The sequence below is a fragment of the Oncorhynchus tshawytscha genome, linkage group LG06 (genome assembly GCF_018296145.1).
Source record: "Oncorhynchus tshawytscha isolate Ot180627B linkage group LG06, Otsh_v2.0, whole genome shotgun sequence".
Taxonomy (NCBI): domain Eukaryota; kingdom Metazoa; phylum Chordata; class Actinopteri; order Salmoniformes; family Salmonidae; genus Oncorhynchus; species Oncorhynchus tshawytscha.
In genome coordinates, this window is record NC_056434.1 from 848704 (window position 1) to 874220 (window position 25517).

General features: G+C 47.0%; 1 protein-coding gene across 1 annotated transcript in view; it reads left to right on the forward strand.

The window, feature by feature from the left end:
* The window catches only part of tbc1d23 (TBC1 domain family, member 23), a 72786-nt gene that overhangs the window by 7652 nt on the left and 39617 nt on the right, over positions 1–25517 (forward strand). Inside the window, exons 2-10 of the mRNA XM_042322790.1 lie at positions 3181–3256; positions 3316–3348; positions 6849–6954; positions 15805–16012; positions 17925–18019; positions 18983–19011; positions 19511–19635; positions 23419–23465; positions 23545–23648. Coding sequence (XP_042178724.1) covers positions 3181–3256; positions 3316–3348; positions 6849–6954; positions 15805–16012; positions 17925–18019; positions 18983–19011; positions 19511–19635; positions 23419–23465; positions 23545–23648 — 823 coding nt within the window. The remainder of the gene's footprint in view (positions 1–3180; positions 3257–3315; positions 3349–6848; positions 6955–15804; positions 16013–17924; positions 18020–18982; positions 19012–19510; positions 19636–23418; positions 23466–23544; positions 23649–25517) is intronic.

Sequence of the window (25517 nt, forward strand, 5' to 3'; positions counted from 1 at the left end):
CCAGCCGCTGCACTTGACGCATTTATGAAATTGCTTATCCCAGTTACTAATAAGAATGAACCCATTAAGAAAATTACTGTAAAAACTGTTAAATCCCTGTGGATTGATGAGGAATTGAACAATTGTATGGTTGAGAGGAATGAGGCAAAATGTATTGCAATTAAGTCTGGCAGCCCTACTGATTGGCAAATGTACTGCAAATTAAGAAGTGATGTGACGAAACTAAATAAAAAGAAACCATACTATGAAACAAAGATGAATGATAGTAAAAAGCTTTGGAGCACCTTAAATGACATTTTGGGGGGAAAAAAGCCAACTCGGCTCCATCATTCATTGAATCAGATGGTTAATTTATCACAAAACCCACTGATATTGCTAACTACTTTAATTATTTTTTTCATTGGCAAGATTAACAAACTTAGGGATGACATGCCAGCAACAAATGCTGACACTACACATCCAAGTATATCAGACCAAGTTATGGAATACAAGAATTGTACATTTGAGTTCAGTAAAGTCTGTGGAAGAGGTGAAAAAATCATTGTTGTCTATCAACAATGACAAGCCACCGGGGTCTGACAATCTGGATGGAAAATGTTTGAGTATAATAGTGGACGATATTGCCACTCCTATTTGCCATATCTTCAATTTAAGCGTGTGCCCTCAGACCTGGAGGGAAGCGAAAGTCATTCCGCTACCTAAGAATTGTAAAGCCCATTTACCGGCTCAAATAGCCGACCAATCAACCTGTTACCAACTCTTAGTAAACTTCTGGGGAAAATTGTGTTTTACCAGATACAATGCTAACAGACTTTCAGCATGCATATAGGGAAGGACATTTAACAACTGATGATTGGCTGAGAGAAATTGATGATAAAAAGATTGTGGGGCTGTCTTCAGTGCAGCTTTTGACATTATCGATCATAGTCTGCTAATTGAAAAACGTATGTGTTATGGCTTTACACCCCCTGCTATAATGTGGATAAAGAGTTTCCTGTCTAACAGAACACAGGGGGTGTTCTTTAATGGACGCCTCTCAAACATAATCCAGTTAGAATCAGGAATTCCCCAGGGTAGCTGTTTAGGCCCCTTGCATTTTTCATTCTTTACTAATGACATGCCACTGGCTTTGAGTAAAGCCAGTGTGTCTATGTATAGAGATGACTCAACACTATACACGTCAGCTACTACAGCGACTGAAATGACTGCAACACTCAACAAAGAGCTAGAGTTACTTTCAGAGTGGGTGGAAAGCAATAAATTAGTCCTATTCACTAAACCCTAAACCTCAACTACATCTTGTAATGAATAATGTGGAATTTGAGCAAATTGAGGAGACTAAATTTATTGGATTAACCCTGGATTGTAAACTGTCATGGTCAAAACATATTGATGTAGTAGTAGCTAAGATGGGGAGAAGTCTGTCCATAATAAAGCGATGCTCTGCCTTCTTAACAACACTATCAACAAGACAGGTCCTACAGGCCCTAGTTTCTACCTTCTTAACAACACTATCAACAAGGCAGGTCCTACAGGCCCTGGTTTTGTCACAACTGGACTACTTACTGTTCAGTCATGTGGTCAGGTGCCACAAAGAGAGACTTAGGAAAATTGCAATTGACTCAGAACAGGGCAGCACGGCTGGCCCTAAAAGTACACGGAGAGCTAATATTAATGACATGCATGTCAATCTCTCCTGGCTCAAAGTGGAAGAGAGATTGACTACTTGTTTTTGTAAGAAGTGTTGACATGTTGAATGTACAAAGCTGTTTGTTTAAACCACTAGTACACAGCTCAGACACCCATACATATGCCACCAGAGGTCTCTTCACAGTTCCCAAGTCCAGAACAGACTATGGGAGGCTCACAGTACTACATAGAGCCATGACTACATGGAACTCTATTCCACAGTACTACATAGAACCATGACTACATGGAACTCTATTCCACATCAGGTAACTGATGCAGCAGTAGAATCAGATTTAAAAACAGGTAAAAATACACCTTATGGAACAGGGAGGGAATCACACGTAGTGTGTTGTGAATTCTGCAATGAATGTATTCTAATGTTTTAAAAATTGTATAAAATGCCTACGTTTTGTCGAACACTAGGAAGAGTTGTGGGGATCCATAATAAATACAAATAGCTATCAGATTCCAACACCTATTAGTTACTGCAGACCATATTTGATACAGGAAGTCAATGTAGCCTACTGTTTCTAGCCTAGCCTTACTACTGCTAGGGTCAGGCAGCCTGGATACCATGGTAACAGCAGGGGACTTTGACCACTCCTCTTGTTCTGTTGAGCAATCTGATTCTTTTGAGCTGCTTACCTATCATATTATCAGATTCCAACACATATCAGTTACTATATGAAAGAGATCCCACCAATCCCTTGTCATCTCTTTTAATGTGACGGTAGTAAAGTGTTTCTGTTGGCTAGCAGTGAGACAGACACATGCTGTAAACTGAATGTTCATGTTGTGGCTGATGCTTTGATTTACATTGGAATGTGTTTGAGGCTCAGTGGTGACAGAAATAGACTCGTCCTCGTGACATTTGAAAAAGCCCTGTATACAGATGAAACAGTAGTCAAACAAATAGCATATCAGTATTGAAGTGTTATTGACATTGCTGAAAAATGTAGGGTTTAAACAGTTCAACAGTGTTTGTCTCTCTGACCTGTCCTTTGTTGCTGTCTAACCGGTCCTGTCTTGTTCTCTGAGCTGTCCTGTCATGCTTTCTGAGCTGTCCTGTCTGGGTCTGTGTCCTGTCTTGTTCTGTGTCCTGTCTTGTTCTGTGTCCTGTCTTGTTCTGTGTCTTGTTCTGTGTCCTGTCTTGTTCTGTGTCTTGTTCTGTGCCCTGTCTTGTTTTGTGACCTGTTTTCTCTTGCTTTATGACCTGTCCTGTCTTGATCTCTGAGCTGACCTGTCTTGTTCTCTGAGCTGACCTGTCTTGTTCTCTGCGCTGACCTGTCTTGTTCTCTGAGCTGACCCGTGTTGCTGTCTGACCTGTCCTGTCTTGTTCTTTGACCTGTTTTCTCTTGCTTTCTGACCTGTCCTGTTCTCTAACCTGTCCTGTCTTGTTCTTTGTCCTGTCTTGCAACATTGCCCTAAAAATGTGTGTTCTATAGGCGTTAGATGTCGTTCTGATAGTGTTGCTGTTTCTCTGTCCTGCAGGGATCAGGATCTGGCTGAGGCCCTGGACTCTGGAGGCTCTGACCTGGAGCTAGAGATGGACATAGGGGGAGCTGGGGTTGGGGGAGGGCTGGGGCTGGATGGGGAAGAGGCCGGGAGGTTATTCGAGTCCAGGAGCTACCAGCCCAGCAGAGAGCCAAGCTGTGGAAGGTGAGCAAGGTCAGGGTTTGGGTTTGATTTGATAACAGAGGGGGAGGAATTAGACTAGGGATAGAATGGGAGGGGGTCAGAGGGTGAGGGGGAGTGGGGGTGGGGGTGGGGGTGGTAAATGGGACTAATGGGGGTGGTCAGGGTGAGGGACTAGGGAGGGGGTGGTCAGACCATGTGGGACTAGGGAGGGGGTGGTCAGGGTGTGGGACTAGGGTGGGGGTGGTCAGGGTGAGGGACTAGGGTGGGGGACTAGGGTGGGGGTGGTCAGGGTGAGGGACTAGGGTGTGGGACTAGGGTGGGGGTGGTCAGGGTGTGGGACTAGGGAGGGGATTCAGGGTGAGGGACCTAGGGAGGGGGTGGTCAGGGTGTGGGACTAGGGAGGGGGTGGTCAGGGTGAGGGACTAGGGTGGGGGTGGTCAGGGTGTGGGACTAGGGTGGGGTGGTCAGGGTGAGGGACTAGGTGGGGGTGGTCAGGGTGTAAACTGGGAATGGTCAGGTGTGGGACTGAGGGTGGGGGACTAGGGTGGGGGTGGTCAGGGTGAGGGACTCAGGGGTGGGGGTGGTCAGGTGTGGGACTATTTGGGGGCCCTGGTCAGGGTGAGGGACTAGGGTGGGGGTGGCAGGGTGTGGGACTATTGAGGGGTTCAGGGTGTGGGACTTGGGTGGGGGTGGTCAGGGTGAAACTAGGGTGGGGGTGGTCAGGGTGAGGGACTAGGTGGGGGACTAGGGTGGGGGTGGTCAGGGTGAGGGACTAGGGGGGGCTGGTCAGGGTGAGGGACTAGGTGGGGGTGGTCAGGGTGAGGGACTAGGGTGGGGGTGGTCAGGGTGAGGGACTAGGGTGGGGGTGGTCAGGTGTGGGACTAGGGTGGGGGACTAGGGTGGGGGTGGTCAGGGTGAGGGACTAGGGTGGGGGACTTGGGTGGGGGTGGTCAGGGTGAGGGACTAGGGTGGGGGTGGTCAGGATGAGGGACTAGGTGGGGGACTAGGGTGGGGGTGGTCAGGGTGAGGGACTAGGGTGGGGGACTAGGGTGGGGGTGGTCAGGGTGAGGGACTAGGGAGGGGGTGGTCAGGGTGAGGGACTGGGAGGGGGTGGTCAGGGTGTGGGACTAGGTGGGGGTGGTCAGGGTGAGGGACTAGGGTGAGGGACTAGGGAGGGGGTGGTCAGGGTGTGGGACTAGGGAGGGGTGGTCAGGGTGGGGGACTAGGGAGGGGATGGTCAGGGTGAGGGACTCTGCGCTGAGGGTGAGGGACTAGGAGGGGGTGGTCAGGGTGTGGGACTAGGGAGGGGGTGGTCAGGGTGAGGGACTTGGGAGGGGGTGGTGGTCAGGGTGTGGGACTAGGGAGGGGGTGGTCAGGGTGTGGGACTAGGGAGGGGGTGGTCAGGGTGAGGGACTAGGGAGGGGGTGGTCAGGGTGTGGGACTGGGAGGGGTCTGGTCAGGGTGTGGGACTGGGAGGGGTGGTCAGGGTGTGGGACTAGGGAGGGGGTGTCAGGGTGAGGGACTTTGGAGGGGGTGGTCAGGGTGAGGGACTAGGGAGGGGTGGTCAGGGTGAGGGACTTGGGAGGGGGTGGTCAGGTGTGGGACTAGGGAGGGGGTGGTCAGGGTGTGGGACTAGGGAGGGGGTGGTCAGGGTGAGGGACTAGGGTGGGGACTCTGGTGGGGGGGTCAGGGTGAGGGACTAGGGTGGGGGTGGTCAGGGTGGGGGACTAGGGTGGGGGTGGTCAGGGTGAGGGACTAGGGTGGGGGTGGTCAGGGGAGGGACTGGGAGGGGGTGGTCAGGGTGTGGGACTAGGGTGGGGGTGGTCAGGAGGGACTAGGGTGGGGGACTAGGGTGGGGGTGGTCAGGGTGTGGGACTAGGGAGGGGGTGGTCAGGGTGAGGGACTAGGGTGGGGGTGGTCAGGGTGAGGGACTAGGGAGGGGGTGGTCAGGGTGGGGACAGGGGTGGGGGACTAGGGTGGGGGTGGTCAGGGTGAGGGACTAGGGTGGGGGACTAGGGTGGGGGTGGTCAGGGTGAGGGACTAGGGTGGGGGTGGTCAGGGTGAGGGACTAGGGTGGGGGGTGGTCAGGGTGAGGGACTAGGGTGAGGGACTAGGGTGGGGGTGGTCAGGGTGAGGGACTAGGGTGGGGGTGGTCAGGGTGAGGGACTAGGGAGGGGGCGGGACTTGATTTTATATATTTTTTTCCTGTAAAGCACGTTGAGTTGCTTTCCATGTCTGAAATGTGCTGTATAAATAAAGCTGGATTTGATTTGATTAGGGATGAGATGGGACTAGGAATGGGGTGGGACTAAGGAAGGGGATGGGGGTCAGAGGGTGAGGGACTAGGGAAGGAGTGTGACTAGGGAGGGGGTGGGGGGTCAGAGGGTGAGGGACCAGGGAGGGGGTAAGGGGGTTCAGAGGGTGAGGGTCCAGGGAGGGGGTTGCAACTAGGGAGGGGGTTGGGGAGGTCAGAGGGTGAGGGGCTAGGTAGGGAGGGTCAGAAGGTGAGTGTCCAGGGAGGGGGGGGTCAGAAGGTGAGGGACTAGGGAGGGGGGTAGAGGAGTCAGATGGTGAGGGAGGGGGTCAGAGGGTGAGGGTCCAGGGAGGGGGGTGCAACTAGGGAGGGGGTTGGGGAGGTCAGAGGGTAAGGGACTAGGTAGGGAGGGTCAGAAGGTGAGTGTCCAGGGAGGGGGGTCAGAAGGTGAGGGACTAGGGAGGGGGGTAGAGGAGTCAGATGGTGAGGGAGGGGGTCAGAGGGTGAGGGACTAGGGAGGGGTGTAGAAGGGTCAGAGGGTGAGGGTCCAGGGAGGGGGTTGGAGGGTGAGGGACTAGGGAGGGGGTGGGGGGTCAGAGGATGAGTGTCCAGGGAGGGGGGTCAGAGGGTGAGGGACTAGGGAAGGGGGTCGGAGGGTGGGGGAGGGACTAGGGAGGGGGTGGGAGGGTCAGGGGTGAGTGTCCAGGGACTCAGAGGGTGAGGGACTAGGTAGGGAGGGTCAGATGGTGAGGCACTGGTAGGGAGGGTCAGAGGGTGAGGGACTAGGTAGGGAGGGTCAGAGGGTGAGAGACTAGGGAGGGGGGACATCTCTAATCTGTTTAGCTGATAATTGGTTTGTTGACCCCCAACGTTAGCAGACACCACTCCACTGTTGATTAGCTGCTCAATGAGGAGAACAAAAGACTAGCATAGCATATCTCATAGCTAGAGCCAGGAGGTTTACCTGACCGGGAACAACTCTGAGCCATCAGTGGTTCTCAGTAGTTTCCCAGTCTGTCTCCTCCTGTGTGTTGGGGTAACTGTCAGCTACCAAATGATGATCTGGTCCTGTCTGTCAGCTACCAACTGACGATCTGGTCCTGTCTGTCAGCTACCAACTGACGATCTGGTCCTGTCTGTCAGCTACCAACTGACGATCTGGTCCTGTCTGTCAGCTACCAACTGACGATCTGGTCCTGTCTGTCAGCTACCAACTGACGATCTGGTCCTGTCTGTCAGCTACTAACTAGTTGGTGTGTTTTGTCAGATTGCGCTGAATGTGGCAGGTAAAGGAGACAGTCTGTCCTCGTGGGATGGAGTCCTGGATCTTCCAGAACAGAACCTTATACACACCCGCTGCCAGCAGCTCATTGGTGAGTGACTGTTACATACAGTATCTATGTTATATATACAGTACCAGTCAAAGGTTTGGACACACCGACTCATTCAAGGTCCAGGGATGTTACTATTTTCTACATTGTAGAATAATATTGAAGACATCAAAACTATGAAATGCATATGGAATCATGTAGTAACCAAAAAAGTGTTAAACAAATCAAAATATATTTCAGATTCTTCAAAATAGCCACCCGTTGCCTTGATAACAGCTTTGCACACGCTTGGCATTCTCTCAACCAACTTTACCTGGAATACTTTTCCAACAGTCTTGAAGGAGTTCCCACATATGCTGAGCACATGTTTCCTGCGGTCCAACTCACCCCAAGCCATCTCATTTGGGTTGAGGTTTGGTGATTGTGGAGGCCAGGTCATCTAATGCAGCACACCATCACTCTCCTTCTTGGTCAAATAGCCCATACACAGCCTGTGTTGGAGGTGTGTTGGTTCATTGTCCTGTCAAAAAACAAATGATAGTCCCACTAAGCGCAAACCAGATGGGATGGTGTATCGCTGCAGAATGCTGTGGTACCCGTGCTGGTTAAGTGTGCCTTGAATTGTAACTAAATCACTGACCGTGTCACCAGCAAAGCACCATCACACCTCCTCCTCCATGCTTCACGGGGGGGGAACCACACATGCAGAGATCATCTGTTCGCCTACTCCGCGTCTCACAAAGACACAGCGGTTGGAACCAAAAATCTAAAACTTGGACTCGTCGGACCAAAGGACAGATTGCTCGTGTTTCTTGGCCCAAGCAAGTCTCTTTTTATTGGTGTCCTTTAGTAGTGGTGAGCACATAGCCTGTCTTCTCTTGAGAGCCAGGTCTGTCTACGGCGGCCTTTCTCAATTGCAAGTCTATGCTCACTGAGTCTGTACATAGTCAAAACTTTCCTTAATATAGGGTCAGTCACAATGGTCAGGTATTCTGCCGCTGTGTACTCTTTGTTTAGGGCCAAATAGCATTCTGGTTTGCTCTTTTTTTGTGTGATTATTTTCAGTGTGTCAAATACTGACCTTGTTGTTTTCTCATGATTTGGTTGGATCTAAATGTGTTTCTGTCCTGGGGGTCTGTTTGTGTTTGGGAACAGAGCCCCAGGACAAGCTTGCTTAGGGATCTCTTCTCCAGGTTCATCTCTCTGTGGGTGGGAATCACTTCCTTTTAGGTGGTTGTAGAATTTAGTGGCTCTTTTCTGGATTTTGATCATTTTGACTGTCGTTTCTCTTTGCTTATTTGAGCTGTTCTTGCCATAATATGGACTTGGTATTTTACCAAATAGGGCTATCTTCTGTATACCACCCCTACCTTGTCACAACACAACTGATTGGCTCAATCGCATAAAGAAGGAAAGAAATTCCACAAATTAACTTTGAAGAAGGCACACCTGTTAATTGAAATGTATTCCAGGTGACTACCTCATGAAGCTGGTTGAGAGAATGCAAAGAGTGTGCAAAGCTGTCATCAAGGCAAAGGGTGGCTACTTTGAAGAATCTCAAATATAAAATATATTTAGATTTGTTTAGCACTTTTTTTGGTTACTACATGATTCCATATGTGTTATTTCATAGTTTTGATGTCTTTACTATTATTCTACAATGTAGAAAATAGTAAAAAGTAAAGAAAAACCCTGTAATGAGTAAGTGTCCAAACCTTTGATTGGTACTGTATATACTGTGCCTACAGAAAGTATTCAGACCCCTTGACTTTTTGCACATTTTGTTACATTACAGCCTTATTCTAAAATTGATTAAATAGTTTTTCCCCCCTCATCAATCTACACACAATACCACATAATGACAAAGCAAAAACTTTCTTTTTTTAAAAACATTTTTGCTAAATTATAATAAATAAATATTACATTTTACATAAGTATTCAGAACATTTTACTCAGTACTTTGTTGAAGCACTTTTGGCAGTGATTACAGCCATGAGTCTTCTTGGGTATGATGCTACAAGCTTGACACACCTGTATTTGGGGAGTTTCTCCCATTCTTCTCTGAAGATCCTCTCAAACTCCGTCAGGTTGGATGGGGAGTGTCGCTGCACAGCTATTTTCAGGTCTCATGTGAATCCAGAGCATCCCAAACATGCTCAATGAGTGACATGTCTGGTGAGTATGCAAGCCATGGAAGAACTGGGACATTTTCAGCTTCCAGGAAATGTGTACAGATCCTTGTGTGACATGGTGCAGTGCATTATCATGCTGAAACATGAGGTGATTGCGGTGGATGAATGGTACAGCAATGGGCCTCAGGATCTCATCACGGTATCTCGGTGCATTCAAATTGCCATTGATAAAATGCAATTGTGTTTGTTGTCTTTAGCTTATGCCTGCCCATACCATAACCCCCCCCAGCACCATGGTGCACTCTGTTCACAACGTTGACATCAGCAAACTGCCCACCCACACGACGCCTGCGGTTTTGAGGCAGATGTACTGCCAAATTCTCAAAAATTACGATGTAAACAAATTTGTGCACATTTGAAATAAGCTTTTTGTGCATATGGAACATTTCTGGCATCTTTTATTTCAGCTCATGAAACATGGGACCAACACTTTACATTTTTGTTCAGTGTATATTATATTCTACCTGCCCTGCTCAAGACAATTCATAGGATGGATAATTCTTTGTCTTGCATAGCTCGGTCACAATGCTGTCTTCTGTAGCTCGGTCACAATGCTGTCTTCTGTAGCTCGGTCACAATGCTGTCTTCTGTGGCTCGGTCACAATGCTGTCTTCTGTAGCTCGGTCAGTAATGCTGTCTTCTGTGGCTCGGTCAGTAATGCTCTCTTCTGTGGCTCGGTCAGTAATGCTGTCTTCTGTGGCTCGGTCAGTAATGCTCTCTTCTGTGGCTCGGTCAGTAATGCTGTCTTCTGTGGCTCGGTCAGTAATGCTCTCTTCTGTAGCTCGGTCAGTAATGTTGAGAATAGACAATAGAAACATAGAAGGCAGCCCTTCATGGGGCACTGAGCCCAGGAAAACCCCAGGCCTTACCTCCCAGGAGTAGGCCAGCACATGGTACCACAGTGAAGAGACACAAACTGAGGGAGAGAATGTTCTAGTGGGTTGAAGAATCAATCCTGAGACCTTTCTTTGGCGTCTTGTTTGCTAGTATCTTATTTCAATCAATTTCTACAAGACACATTTGCTTGAAAGGTTCTCTGCTGGCTAGGGGCCATATGTATCCAGTATCAGGGTGGGATGGCTGATCTAGGATCAGGTCCCCCAAGTCCATGTCATCTTATTCATTCTGATCTAGGATCAGGTCCCCCCTGTCCATGTCATCTTATTCATTCTGATCTAGGATCAGGTCCCCCCTGTCCATGTCATCTTATTCATTCTGATCTAGGATCAGGTCCCCCAAGTCCATGTCATCTTATTCATTCTGATCTAGGATCAGGTCCCCCTGTCCATGTCATCTTATTCATTCTGATCTAGGATCAGGTCCCCCAAGTCCATGTCATCTTATTCATTCTGATCTAGGATCAGGTCCCCCTGTCCATGTCATCTTATTCATTCTGATCTAGGATCAGGCCCCCTGTCCATGTCATCTGATCTAAGATCAGGTCCCCCTGTCCATGTCATCTTATTCATAATGATCTAGGATCAGGCCCCCTGTCCATGTCATCTGATCTAAGATCAGGTCCCCCTGTCCATGTCATCTTATTCATAATGATCTAGGATCAGGCCCTCCCCTGTCCATGTCATCTTATTCATTCTGATCTAGGATCAGGCCCCCTGTCCATGTCATCTTATTCATAATCATCTAGGATCAGGCCCCCTGTCCATGTCATCTTATTCATAATCATCTAGTCAGGCATGTCATCTTATTCATAATCATGATCTCCCCCAAGTCCATGTCATCTTATTCATTCTGATCTAGGATCAGGTCCCCCTGTCCATGTCATCTTATTCATTCTGATCTAGGATCAGGCCCCCTGTCCATGTCATCTGATCTAAGATCAGGTCCCCCTGTCCATGTCATCTTATTCATAATGATCTAGGATCAGGCCCCCTGTCCATGTCATCTGATCTAAGATCAGGTCCCCCTGTCCATGTCATCTTATTCATAATGATCTAGGATCAGGCCCCCTGTCCATGTCATCTGATCTAAGATCAGGTCCCCCTGTCCATGTCATCTTATTCATAATGATCTAGGATCAGGCCCACCCTGTCCATGTCATCTGATCTAAGATCAGGTCCCCCTGTCCATGTCATCTTATTCATAATGATCTAGGATCAGGCCCCCTGTCCATGTCATCTTATTCATAATCATCTAGGATCAGGCCCTCCCCTGTCCATGTCATCTTATTCATTCTGATCTAGGATCAGGCCCCCCTGTCCATGTCATCTTATTCATAATCATCTAGGATCAGGCCCCCCCCCATGTCATCTTATTCATAATCATCTAGGATCAGGCCCCACCCCCGTACATGTCATATTATTCATAATGATCTAGGATCAGGCCCCCTGTCCATGTCATCTTATTCATAATGATCTAGGATCAGGCCCCCCTGTCCATGTCATCTTATTCATAATCATCTAGGATCAGGCCCCCCCTGTCCATGTCATCTTATTCATTCTGAATCAGGCCCCCTCCATGTCATCTTATTCATAATCATCTAGGATCAGGCCCCCCCCCCATGTCATCTTATTCATAATCATCTAGTCAGGCCCCACCCCCGTCTGTCATATTATTCATAATGATCTAGGATCAGGCCCCCCTGTCCATGTCATCTTATTCATAATGATCTAGGATCAGTCCCCCCTGTCCATGTCATCTTATTCATAATGATCTAGGATCAGCCCCCCTGTCCATGTCATCTTATTCATAATGATCTAGGATCAGGCCCCCTGTCCATGTCATCTTATTCATAATGATCTAGGATCAGTCCCCCCTGTCCATGTCATCTTATTCATAATGATCTAGGATCAGCCCCCCTGTCCATGTCATCTTATTCATAATGATCTAGGATCAGCCCCCCTGTCCATGTCATCTTATTCATAATGATCTAGGATCAGCCCCCCCCGTCCATGTCATCTTATTCATAATCATCTAGGATCAGCCCTATGTCATATTATTCATAATCATCTAGGATCAGGCCCCCCCCCATGTCATATTATTCATAATCATCTAGGATCAGGCCCCCTGTCCATGTCATCTTATTCATAATGATCTAGGATCAGGCCCCCTGTCCATGTCAACTTATTCATAATGATCTAGGATCAGGACCCCCCCTGTCCATGTCATCTTATTCATTCTGATCTAGGATCAGGCCCCCCTGTCCATGTCATCTTATTCATTCTGATCTAGGATCAGGCCCCCTGTCCATGTCATATTATTCATAATGATCTAGGATCAGCCCCCCCTGTCCATGTCATCTTATTCATAATCATCTAGGATCAGCCCCCCGTCCATGTCATCTTATTCATAATCATCTAGGATCAGGCCCCACCCCGTCCATGTCATATTATTCATAATCATCTAGGATCAGGCCCCCTGTCCATGTCATCTTATTCATAATGATCTAGGATCAGTCCCCCCCCTGTCCATGTCATCTTATTCATAATGATCTATGTCATCTTATTCATCTTATTCATAATGATCTAGGATCAGCCCCCCTGTCCATGTCATCTTATTCATAATGATCTAGGATCAGCATGTCATCTTATTCATAATCATCTAGGATCAGGCCCCCCCCCGTCCATGTCATATTATTCATAATCATCTAGGATCAGGCCCCCTGTCCATGTCATATTATTCATAATCATGTCATCTTGTCATCTCATAATGATCTAGGATCAGCCCCCCCGTCCATGTCATCTTATTCATAATCATCTAGGATCAGGCCCCACCCCCGTACATGTCATATTATTCATAATCAACTAGGATCAGGCCCCCTGTCCATGTCATATTATTCATAATCATCTAGGATCAGGCCCCCCTGTCCATGTCATCTTATTCATAATGATCTAGGATCAGTCCCCCCCCTGTCCATGTCATCTTATTCATAATGATCTAGGATCAGCCCCCCTGTCCATGTCATCTTATTCATAATGATCTAGGATCAGCCCCCCCTGTCCATGTCATCTTATCCATAATCATAATGATCTAGGATCAGCCCCCCCCGTCCATGTCATCTTATTCATAATCATCTAGGATCAGGCCCCACCCCGTACATGTCATATTATTCATAATCATCTAGGATCAGGCCCCCTGTCCATGTCATATTATTCATAATCATCTAGGATCAGGCCCCCTGTCCATGTCATCTTATTCATAATGATCTAGGATCAGCCCCCCTGTCCATGTCATCTTATTCATAATCATCTAGGATCAGCCCTCCCCCGTACATGTCATATTATTCATAATCATCTAGGATCAGACCCCCCCGTCCATGTCATCTTATTCATAATCTGGATCAGGGCCCCCCCCGTCTATATTATTCATAATCATCTAGGATCAGGCCCCCTGTCCATGTCATCTTATTCATTCTGATCTAGGATCAGGCCCCCTGTCCATGTCATCTTATTCATAATCATCTAGGATCAGGCCCCCCTGTCCATGTCATCTTATTCATAATCATCTAGGATCAGGCCCCCTGTCCATGTCATCTTATTCATAATGATCTAGGATCAGCCCCCCGTCCATGTCATCTTATTCATAATCATCTAGGATCAGGCCCCCCCCGTCCATGTCATCTTATTCATAATCATCTAGGATCAGGCCCCCCCCGTCCATGTCATCTTATTCATAATCTGATCTAGGATCAGGGCCCCCCTGTCCATGTCATCTTATTCATAATCATCTAGGATCAGGCCCCCTGTCCATGTCATCTTATTCATTCATCTAGGATCAGCCCCCCCCCGTCCATGTCATCATTCATAATCATCTAGGATCAGGCCTCCATGTCATCTTATTCATAATCATCTAGGATCAGGCCCCCTGTCCATGTCATCTTATTCATAATCATCTAGGATCAGGCCCCCTGTCCATGTCATCTTATTCATTCTGATCTAGGATCAGGCCCCCTGTCCATGTCATCTTATTCATTCTGATCTAGGATCAGGCCCCATGTCATCTTATTCATAATGATCTAGGATTATTCATTTCATGATCTAGGATCAGGCCCCCCCCTGTCCATGTCATCTTATTCATAATGATCTAGGATCAGGCCCCCTGTCCATGTCATCTGATCCATGTCATCTTATTCATTCTGATCTAGGATCAGCCCCCCGTCCATGTCATCTTATTCATAATGATCTAGGATCAGCCCCCCGTTGTCCATGTCATCTTATTCATAATGATCTAGGATCAGCCCCCCCTTGTCCATGTCATCTTATTCATAATGATCTAGGATCAGCCCCCCGTTGTCCATGTCATCTTATTCATAATGATCTAGGATCAGTCCCCCTGTCCATGTCATCTTATTCATAATGATCTAGGATCAGCCCCCCTGTCCATGTCATCTTATTCATAATGATCTAGGATCAGGACCCCCTGTCCATGTCATCTTATTCATAATGATCTAGGATCAGGCCCCCCCCGTCCATGTCATCTTATTCATAATCATCTAGTATCAGGCCCCACCCCGTACATGTCATATTATTCATAATCATCTAGGATCAGGCCCCCCCTGTCCATGTCATATTATTCATAATCATCTAGGATCAGGCCCCCCCGTCCATGTCATCTTATTCATAATCATCTAGGATCAGGCCCCACCCGTCATATTATTCATAATCATCTAGGATCAGGCCCCCTGTCCATGTCATATTATTCATAATCATCTAGGATCAGGCCCCCTGTCCATGTCATCTTATTCATAATCATCTAGGATCAGGCCCCCTGTCCATGTCATCTTATTCATTCTGATCTAGGATCACGCCCCCCTGTCCATGTCATCTTATTCATTCTGATCTAGGATCAGGTCCCCCTGTCCATGTCATCTTATTCATAATGATCTAGGATCAGGCCCCCCGTCCATGTCATCTTATTCATAATCATCTAGGATCAGGCCCCACCCCGTACATGTCATATTATTCATAATGATCTAGGATCAGGCCCCCTGTCCTTGTCAACTTATTCATAATGATCTAGGATCAGGCCCCCTGTCCATGTCAACTTATTCATAATGATCTAGGATCAGGCCCCCTGTCCATGTCAACTTATTCATAATGATCTAGGATCAGGACCCCCTGTCCATGTCATCTTATTCATAATGATCTAGGATCAGGACCCCCTGTCCATGTCATCTTATTCATAATGATCTTGGATCAGGACCCCCTGTCCATGTCATATTATTCATAATGATCTAGGATCAGGCCCCCTGTCCATGTCAACTTATTCATAATGATCTAGGATCAGGCCCTGCACCCCCTGTCCATGTCATCTTATTCATAATGATCTAGGATCAGGCCCCCTGTCCATGTCATCTGATCTAGGATCAGGTCCCCCTGTCCATGTCATCTTATTCATTCTGATCTAGGATCAGCCCCCCTGTCCATGTCATCTTATTCATAATGATCTAGGATCAGCCCCCCGTTGTCCATGTCATCTTATTCATAATGATCTAGGATCAGCCCCTCCCCCTTATCCATGTCGTCTTATTCATAATGATCTAGGATCAGCCCCCCCCTTGTCCATGTCATCTTATTCATAATGATGTAAAATCCTAGATCAGCACTCCTGCTCTGAGGCTTGATGCATATGACTCCAGGATGATTTTTCTGAACTCTGTTTCCATGCTGTCTTTGTCCTGACAGTGAGGCTAAGTGTAAGGACCTGTAACCTCTGACCCTGTGTCTCTGCTTCCTGTCTCCAGACCAGCTGGGGTGCGTGGCGGAGGAGGAGGGGCGTGACATGGTGTCTGACGTAGAGTGTGTCATCACGTTCTACTGTAAGTCCCGAAACATCACCTTCACCCCTGACCTCTCCTGGCCACACCTCCTCAAACCCCTGCTGGGCCTGCAGCTGCCCCGCTCCGATCTCTACAACTGCTTCTACGCCATCATGAATAAATATATCCCACGGTGAGACACACACCTCTACAATAGATATATACCACGGACAGACACACACCTCTACAATAGATATATACCACGGACAGACACACACCTCTACAATAGATATATACCACGGACAGACACACACCTCTACAATAGATATATACCACGGACAGACACACACCTCTACAATAAATATATACCACGGACAGACACACACCTCTACAATAAATATATACCACGGACAATCCTCAGCAATCAACCCACAATACCCCATAATGACAAAGCGGAAACAGGTTTTTAGAAATGTTTGCAAATTTATTGAAAATAAAAAACAGAAATAACTTATTTACATAAGTATCCAGACCCTTTGCTATGAGACTCGAAATTGAGCTCGGGTGCATCCTGTTTCCATTGATCATCCTTGAGATGTTTCTACAACTTGATTGGAGTCCACCTGTGGTAAATTCAATTGATTGTAAAAGGCACACACCTGTCTATATAAGGTGTGCCTATAAGGCCACGAGGTCAAAGGAACTGCCTTAGAGCTCCAAGACAGGATTGTGTTGAGGCACAGATCTGGGGAAGGGTACCAAAAAATGTCGACAGCATTGAAGGCCCCCAAGAACACAGTGGCCTCCATCATTCTTATATGGAATACGTTTGGAACCACCAAGACTCTTCCTGGACCTGGCTGCTCGGCCAAACTGAGCAATCGGGGGAGAAGGGCCTTGGTCAGGGAGGTGACCAATAACCTGATGATCACCCTGGTAGAGCTCCAGAGTTCCTCTATGGGAGAAACTTCCAGAAGGACAACCACCTCTTCAGTACTCCACCAATCAGGCCTTTATGGTAGAGTGGCCAGACGGTAGCCACTCCTCAGTAAAAGGCATATGACAGCCTGCTTGTAGTTTGCCAAAAAGTCCCCAAAAGACTGACCAAGATTCTCTGGTCTGATGAAACCAAGATTGAACTCTTTGATTTGAATGCCAAGCGTCACGTCTGGAGGAAACCTGGCACCATCCCTACAGTGAAGCATGGTAGCGGCAGGGTAGCCTAGAGCGTTGGGCTAGTAACCAAAAGGTTGCAAGTTCGAATCCCCGAGCTGACAAGGTACAAATCTGTCGTTCTGCCCCTGAACAAGGCAGTTAACCCACTGTTCCTAGGCCATCATTGAAATAAGAATTTGTTCTTAACTGACTTGCCTAGTTAAATAAAGGTTTTTCAAAAATGGTGGTGGCAGCATCATGCTGTGGGGATGTTTCTCAGGGACTGAGAATTAGTCAATTAATCATCAAGCCGTTGACTAATTAAATCAGGTGTACCAGTTTAGGGTTAAGCAAAAGTGAAACTTCTTGGGGGCGAGGAGTGGGTTGGGAAACTCTGATCTTGATGACTGTATTGAAGCCAACACCTCCATCTTGGCTCTCCCCCACCATTGTGTTGAATCCAACACCTCCATCTTGGTACTCCCCCACCATTGTGTTTAAGCCAACACCGCCATCTTGGTACTCCCCCACCATTGTGTTGAAGCCAACACCTCCATCTTGGTTCTTCCCCACCAGTGTGTTGAAGCCAACACCTCCATCTTGGTTCTTCCCCACCATTGTGTTGAAGCCAACACCTCCATCTTGGTTCTTCCCCACCAGTGTGTTGAAGCCAACACCTCCATCTTGGTTCTTCCCCACCAGTGTGTTGAAGCCAACACCTCCATCTTGGAACTCCCCCACCATTGTGTTAAAGCCAACACCTCCATCTTGGCTCTCCCCCACCATTGTATGTTTGCAGGAAGCTATAGAAATGCATTTATTAATGTGTACATTAATTTATACCATGTTTATTCTCTTACAGACACCTTAATGCATACTGTACATTATATTATGCTAAACATGATGAATGTTTAATAACACTAGGTGTAACGGTACGTCTTCCTGTCCAGGGACTGTGTAGTGAAGGGCCGTCCGTTCCACCTGTACAGACTGCTGCTTCAGTATCATGAACCAGAACTCTGCTCCTTCTTGGACACTCACCCCAGACTCATTGTGGGTATGTTAAAGCTAACCCTCCAGACTGGGTATGTCTATCTCCCCAGACTGGGTATGTTTGCAACCCCAGACTGGGTTTGCATTTAACCCCAGACTGGGTTTGTTAATTTAACCCCAGACTGGGTTTATTCTCTAACCCCAGACACCTTAACCCCAGACTCCTACACTATATACTGGGTATGTCTATAACCCCAGACTGGGTATGTCTAAACCCCAGACTGGGTATGTTTAACCCCAGACTGGGTATGTCTATCTAACCCCAGACTGGGTATGTCTATCTAACCCCAGGGACTGGGTATGTGATCTAACCCCAGACTGGGTCCACCTGTACCCCAGACTGGGTGCTTCAGTATCATAACCCCAGACTGGGTATGTCTTCTAACCCCAGACTGGGTAGATCAACCCCAGACTGGGTATGTCTATCTAACCCCAGACTGGGTATGTCTATCTAACCCCAGACTGGGTATGTCTATCTAACCCCAGACTGGGTTTGTCTATCTAACCCCAGACTGGGTATGTCTATCTAACCCCAGACTGGGTATGTCTATCTAACCCCAGACTGGGTATGTCTATCTAACCCCAGACTGGGTATGTCTATCTAACCCCAGACTGGGTATGTCTATCTAACCCCAGACTGGGTATGTCTATCTAACCCCAGACTGGGTATGTCTATCTAACCCCAGACTGGGTTTGTCTATCTAACCCCAGACTGGGTATGTCTATCTAACCCCAGACTGGGTATGTCTATCTAACCCCAGACTGGGTATGTCTATCTAACCCCAGACTGGGTATGTCTATCTAACCCCAGACTGGGTATGTCTATCTAACCCCAGACTGGGTATGTCTATCTAACCCCAGACTGGGTATGTCTATCTAACCCCAGACTCCTACACTGACACTGGGTATGTCTATCTAACCCCAGACTCTACACTGTACACTAGGTATGTCTATCTAACCCCAGACTCCTACACTATACACTGGGTAAGTCTATCTAACCCCAGACTGGGTATGTCTATCTAACCCCAGACTGGGTATGTCTATCTAACCCCAGACTCCTACACTATACACTGGGTAAGTCTATCTAACCACAGACTCCTACACTGTACACTAGGTATGTCTATCTAACCCCAGACTCCTACACTATACACTGGGTATGTCTATCTAACCCCAGACTGGGTATGTCTATCTAACCCCAGACTGGGTATGTCTATCTAACCCCAGACTCCTACACTGTACACTAGGTATGTCTATCTAACCCCAGACTCCTACACTATACACTAGGTATGTCTATCTAACCCCAGACTCCTACACTATACACTGGGTAAGTCTATCTAACCCCAGACTGGGTATGTCTATCTAACCCCAGACTGGGTATGTCTATCTAACCCCAGACTGGGTATGTCAGTACAGCCTATTTGGTTTGAACTGTTCCCTTGCAGTGGGATGGTGGATTGTGACTGGTATGTTGTGTATCCTACAGCTAGGCAGTCTGTTCTCCAGTCACTGCCTACCAGAGGTGACTCAGGCCATGTGGGACTTTTACCTCCAACAGGCTGACCCTTTCCTCATCTTCTTCCTCCTGCTCATCATCCTCGTCAATGCCAAGTACCCACTATTACAACATATTCATAATACAAACCAGATTACAACACATAGCTACCGCAAATTACTATCACAAACTGATCAATACCAGGTCTTCAGTGCTCTGATATTACATTATTACTTTGGTTCCCCCCTAGAGATAACGTCCTGTTTGTTCCCCCCTAGAGATAACGTCCTGTTTGTTCCCCCTAGAGATAACGTCCTGTTTGTTCCCCCTAGAGATAACATCCTGTTTGTTCCCCCCTAGAGATAACATCCTGTTTGTTCCCCCTAGAGATAACATCCTGTTTGTTCCCCCCCTAGAGATAACATCCTGTTTGTTCCCCCCTAGAGATAACATCCTGTTTGTTCCCCCCTAGAGATAACATCCTGTTTGTTCCCCCTAGAGATAACATCCTGTTTGTAGAGATAACATCCTGTTTGTTACCCCCTAGAGATAACATCATGTTTGCCCCCTAGAGATAACATCCTGTTTGTTCCCCCCCAGAGAAAACATCCTGTTTGTTTCACCCCCCTAGAGATAACATCCTGTTTGTTTCACCCCCTAGAGATAACATCCTGTTTGTTCACCCCCTAGAGATAACATCATGTTTGTTACCCCCTAGAGATAACATCATGTTTGTTACCCCCTAGAGATAACATCATGTTTGTTACCCCCTAGAGATAACATCATGTTTGTTACCCCCTAGAGATAACATCATGTTTGTTACCCCCTAGAGATAACATCATGTTTGTTACCCCCTAGAGATAACATCATGTTTGTTACCCCCTAGAGATAACATCATGTTTGTTACCCCTTAGAGATAACATCCTGTTTGTTTTCCCCCTAGAGATAACATCATGTTTGTTTCCCCCTACCCTGTTTGCCCCCCTAGAGATAACATCCTGTTTGCCCCCTAGAGATAACATCATGTTTGTTACCCCCTAGAGATAACATCATGTTTGTTACCCCCTAGAGATAACATCATGTTTGTTACCCCCTAGAGATAACATCATGTTTGTTACCCCTTAGAGATAACATCCTGTTTGTTTTCCCCCTAGAGATAACATCCTGTTTGTTTCCCCCTAGAGATAACATCCTGTTTGCCCCCCCCTAGAGATAACATCATGTTTGTTACCCCCTAGAGATAACATCATGTTTGTTACCCCCTAGAGATAACATCATGTTTGTTACCCCCTAGAGATAACATCATGTTTGTTACCCCCTAGAGATAACATCATGTTTGTTACCCCTTAGAGATAACATCCTGTTTGTTTTCCCCCTAGAGATAACATAACATCCTGTTTGCCCCCTTAACATCCTGTTTGCCCCCTAGAGATAACATCATGTTTGTTACCCCCTAGAGATAACATCATGTTTGTTACCCCCTAGAGATAACATCATGTTTGTTACCCCCTAGAGATAACATCATGTTTGTTACCCCTTAGAGATAACATCATGTTTGTTACCCCTTAGAGATAACATCCTGTTTGTTTTCCCCCTAGAGATAACATCCTGTTTGCCCCCCTAGAGATAACATCCTGTTTGCCCCCTAGAGATAACATCCTGTTTGCCCCCCTAGAGATAACATCATGTTTGTTACCCCCTAGAGATAACATCATGTTTGTTACCCCCCTAGAGATAACATCATGTTTGTTACCCCCTAGAGATAACATCATGTTTGTTACCCCCTAGAGATAACATCCTGTTTGTTCCCCCTAGAGATAACATCCCGTTTGTTCCCCCTAGAGATAACATCCTGTTTGTTCCCCCTAGAGATAACATCCTGTTTGTTCCCCCTAGAGATAACATCCTGTTTGTTCCCCCCCTAGAGATAACATCCTGTTTGTAGAGATAACATCCTGTTTGTTACCCCCTAGAGATAACATCATGTTTGCCCCCCCCCTAGAGATAACATCCTGTTTGTTCCCCCCTAGAGAAAACATCCTGTTTGTTTCACCCCCCTAGAGATAACATCCTGTTTGTTCACCCCCTAGAGATAACATCCTGTTTGTTCACCCCCTAGAGATAACATCATGTTTGTTACCCCCTAGAGATAACATCATGTTTGTTACCCCCTAGAGATAACATCATGTTTGTTACCCCCTAGAGATAACATCATGTTTGTTACCCCCTAGAGATAACATCATGTTTGTTACCCCCTAGAGATAACATCATGTTTGTTACCCCCTAGAGATAACATCATGTTTGTTACCCCCTAGAGATAACATCATGTTTGTTACCCCTTAGAGATAACATCCTGTTTGTTTTCCCCCTAGAGATAACATCCTGTTTGTTTCCCCCTAGAGATAACATCCTGTTTGCCCCCCCTAGAGATAACATCCTGTTTGCCCCCCTAGAGATAACATCATGTTTGTTACCCCCTAGAGATAACATCATGTTTGTTACCCCCTAGAGATAACATCATGTTTGTTACCCCCTAGAGATAACATCATGTTTGTTACCCCCTAGAGATAACATCATGTTTGTTACCCCTTAGAGATAACATCCTGTTTGTTTCCCCCTAGAGATAACATCCTGTTTGCCCCCCCCTAGAGATAACATCCTGTTTGCCCCCCTAGAGATAACATCCTGTTTGCCCCCTAGAGATAACATCATGTTTGTTACCCCCTAGAGATAACATCATGTTTGTTACCCCCTAGAGATAACATCATGTTTGTTACCCCCTAGAGATAACATCATGTTTGTTACCCCTTAGAGATAACATCCTGTTTGTTTTCCCCCTAGAGATAACATCCTGTTTGCCCCCCCTAGAGATAACATCCTGTTTGCCCCCCTAGAGATAACATCCTGTTTGCCCCCTAGAGATAACATCATGTTTGTTACCCCCTAGAGATAACATCATGTTTGTTACCCCCTAGAGATAACATCATGTTTGTTACCCCCTAGAGATAACATCATGTTTGTTACCCCTTAGAGATAACATCCTGTTTGTTTTCCCCCTAGAGATAACATCCTGTTTGCCCCCCTAGAGATAACATCCTGTTTGCCACCCCCTAGAGATAACATCCTGTTTGCCCCCCTAGAGATAACATCATGTTTGTTACCCCCTAGAGATAACATCATGTTTGTTACCCCCTAGAGATAACATCATGTTTGTTACCCCCTAGAGATAACATCATGTTTGTTACCCCCTAGAGATAACATCATGTTTGTTACCCCTTAGAGATAACATCCTGTTTGTTTTCCCCCTAGAGATAACATCCTGTTTGTTTCCCCCTAGAGATAACATCCTGTTTGCCCCCCCCTAGAGATAACATCATGTTTGTTCCCCCCTAGAGATAAAATCATGTTTGTTACCCTAGAGATAACATCATGTTTGTTACCCCCTAGAGATAACATCATGTTTGTTACCCCCTAGAGATAACATCCTGTTTGTTACCCCCTAGAGATAACATCCTGTTTGTTCCCCCCCCTAGAGATAACATCCTGTTTGTTCCCCCTAGAGATAACATCCTGTTTGTTTCCCCCCAGAGATAACATCCTGTTTGTTCCCCCTAGAGATAACATCCTGTTTGTTCCCCCCTAGAGATAACATCCTGTTTGTTCCCCCTAGAGATAACATCCTGTTTGTTCCCCCCCTAGAGATAACATCCTGTTTGTTCCCCCCCTAGAGATAACATCCTGTTTGCCCCCCCCAGAGATAACATCCTGTTTGCCCCCCCTAGAGATAACATCCTGTTTGTTCCCTCCCCTAGAGATAACATCCTGTTTGTTCCCTCCCCTAGAGATAACATCCTGTTTGTCCCCCCCTAGAGATAACATCCTGTTTGTTCCCCCCCTAGAGATAACATCCTGCAACAAGAAGGGGACAGTAAAGAAGATATCATTAGTAAGTTATCTGCTTCTGGATTCAGCTTCTAGGCTGCTGTGTGTTGAATGCAGGGTTCTAACTTGTGTGTTTGTTACAGAGATGTTGGAGGACTCTCCTGCCCTGTTAGAGGCTGATGATATAGAAGACCTGTTCTCTCTGGCCCAGTATTACTGGAGCAAGACCCCTCTGTCTCTCAGAAAGGTAAAGTACTGTTATGGGTCCCTCCTTATACAGCTGGCATGGGGCCCTGCTCAATACAGCTGGCACGGGGCCCTGCTCAATACAGCTGGCACGGGGCCCTGCTCAATACAGCTGGCACGGGGCCCTGCTCAATACAGCTGGCACGGGGCCCTGCTCAATACAGCTGGCACGGGGCCCTGCTCAATACAGCTGGCACGGGGCCCTGCTCAATACAGCTGGCACGGGGCCCTGCTCAATACAGCTGGCACTGGGCCCTGCTCAATACAGCTGGCACGGGGCCCTGCTCAATACAGCTGGCATGGGGCCCTGCTCAATACAGGGCGACTACCTTACTGTAAAATGCTTGCTTTCAAGCTCTTAACCAACAAGTTTTCAGAATATAGAGTTAAGAAAATACTTACCTAAATAAAGTCAACAAAAAAAAAGACAAAGTAACACAAAATAACGAGGATACAGGGGGTACCGGTACCGAGTCAGGGTGGAGGTTATATACAGGGGGTACCGGTACCGAGTCAGTGTGGAGGTTATATACAGGGGGTACCGGTACTGAGTCAGTGTGGAGGTTATATACAGGGGGTACCGGTACTGAGTCAGTGTGGAGGTTATATACAGGGGGTACCGGTACCGAGTCAGTGTGGAGGTTATATACAGGGGTACCGGTACCAGTGTGGAGGTTATATACAGGGGGTACCGAGTCAGTGTGGAGGTTATATACAGGGGGTACCGGTACCGAGTCAGTGTGGAGGTTATATACAGGGGGTACCGTCAGTCAGTGGGAGGTTATATACAGGGGGTACCGGTACCGAGTCAGTGTGGAGGTTATATACAGGGGGTACCGGTACCGAGTCAGTGTGGAGGTTATATACAGGGGGTACCGGTACCGAGTCAGTGTGGAGGTTATAGGGGGTACCGGTACCGAGTCAGTGTGGAGGTTATATACAGGGGGTACCGGTACAGGGTCAGTGTGGAGGTTATATACAGGGGGTACCGGTACAGAGTCAGTGTGGAGGTTATATACAGGGGGTACCGGTACCGAGTCAGTGTGAAAAGTCTATGACTTGGGTGGCTGGAGTCTTTGACATTTTTTTGGGGCCTTCCTCTGACACCGCCTAATATAGAGGCCCTGGATGGTAGGAAGTTTGGCCCCAGTGATGTACTGGCCCATTCGCATTACCCTCTGTAGTGCCTTGCGGTCGGAGGCCGAGCAGTTGCCATACCAGGCAGTGATGCACTCGATGTTGCAGCTGTAGAACCTTTTGAGGATCTGGGGACCCATGCCAAATCTTTTTAGTTTCCTGAGGGGGAAAATGTGTTGTCGTGCCCTCTTCACGACTGTCTTGGTGTGTTTGGACCATTCTAGTTTGTTGGTGATGTGGACACCAAGAAACTTGAAACTCTCAACCCGCTCCACTACAGCCCCGTTGATGTTAATGGGGGCCTGTTCAGCCTGCCTTTTCCTGTAGTCCACGATCAGCTCCTTTGTCTTGCTCACATTGAGGGGGAGGTTGTTGTCCTGGCACCACACTGCCAGGTCTCTGACCTCCAACCCTATACAGTGGGGCAAAAAAGTATTTAGTCAGCCACCAATTGTGCAAGTTCTCCCACTTAAAAAGATGAGAGGCCTGTAATTTTCATCATAGGTACACTTCAACTATGACAGACAAAATGAGAAAAAAAAATCTAGAAAATCACATTGTAGGATTTTAAATTTATTTATTTGCAAATTATGGTGGAAAATAAGTATTTGGTCACCTACAAACAAGCATGATTTCTGGCTCTCACAGACCTGTAACTTCTTCTTTAAGAGGCTCCTCTGTCCTCCACTTGTTACCTGTATTAATGGCACCTGTTTGAAGTTGTTATCAGTAT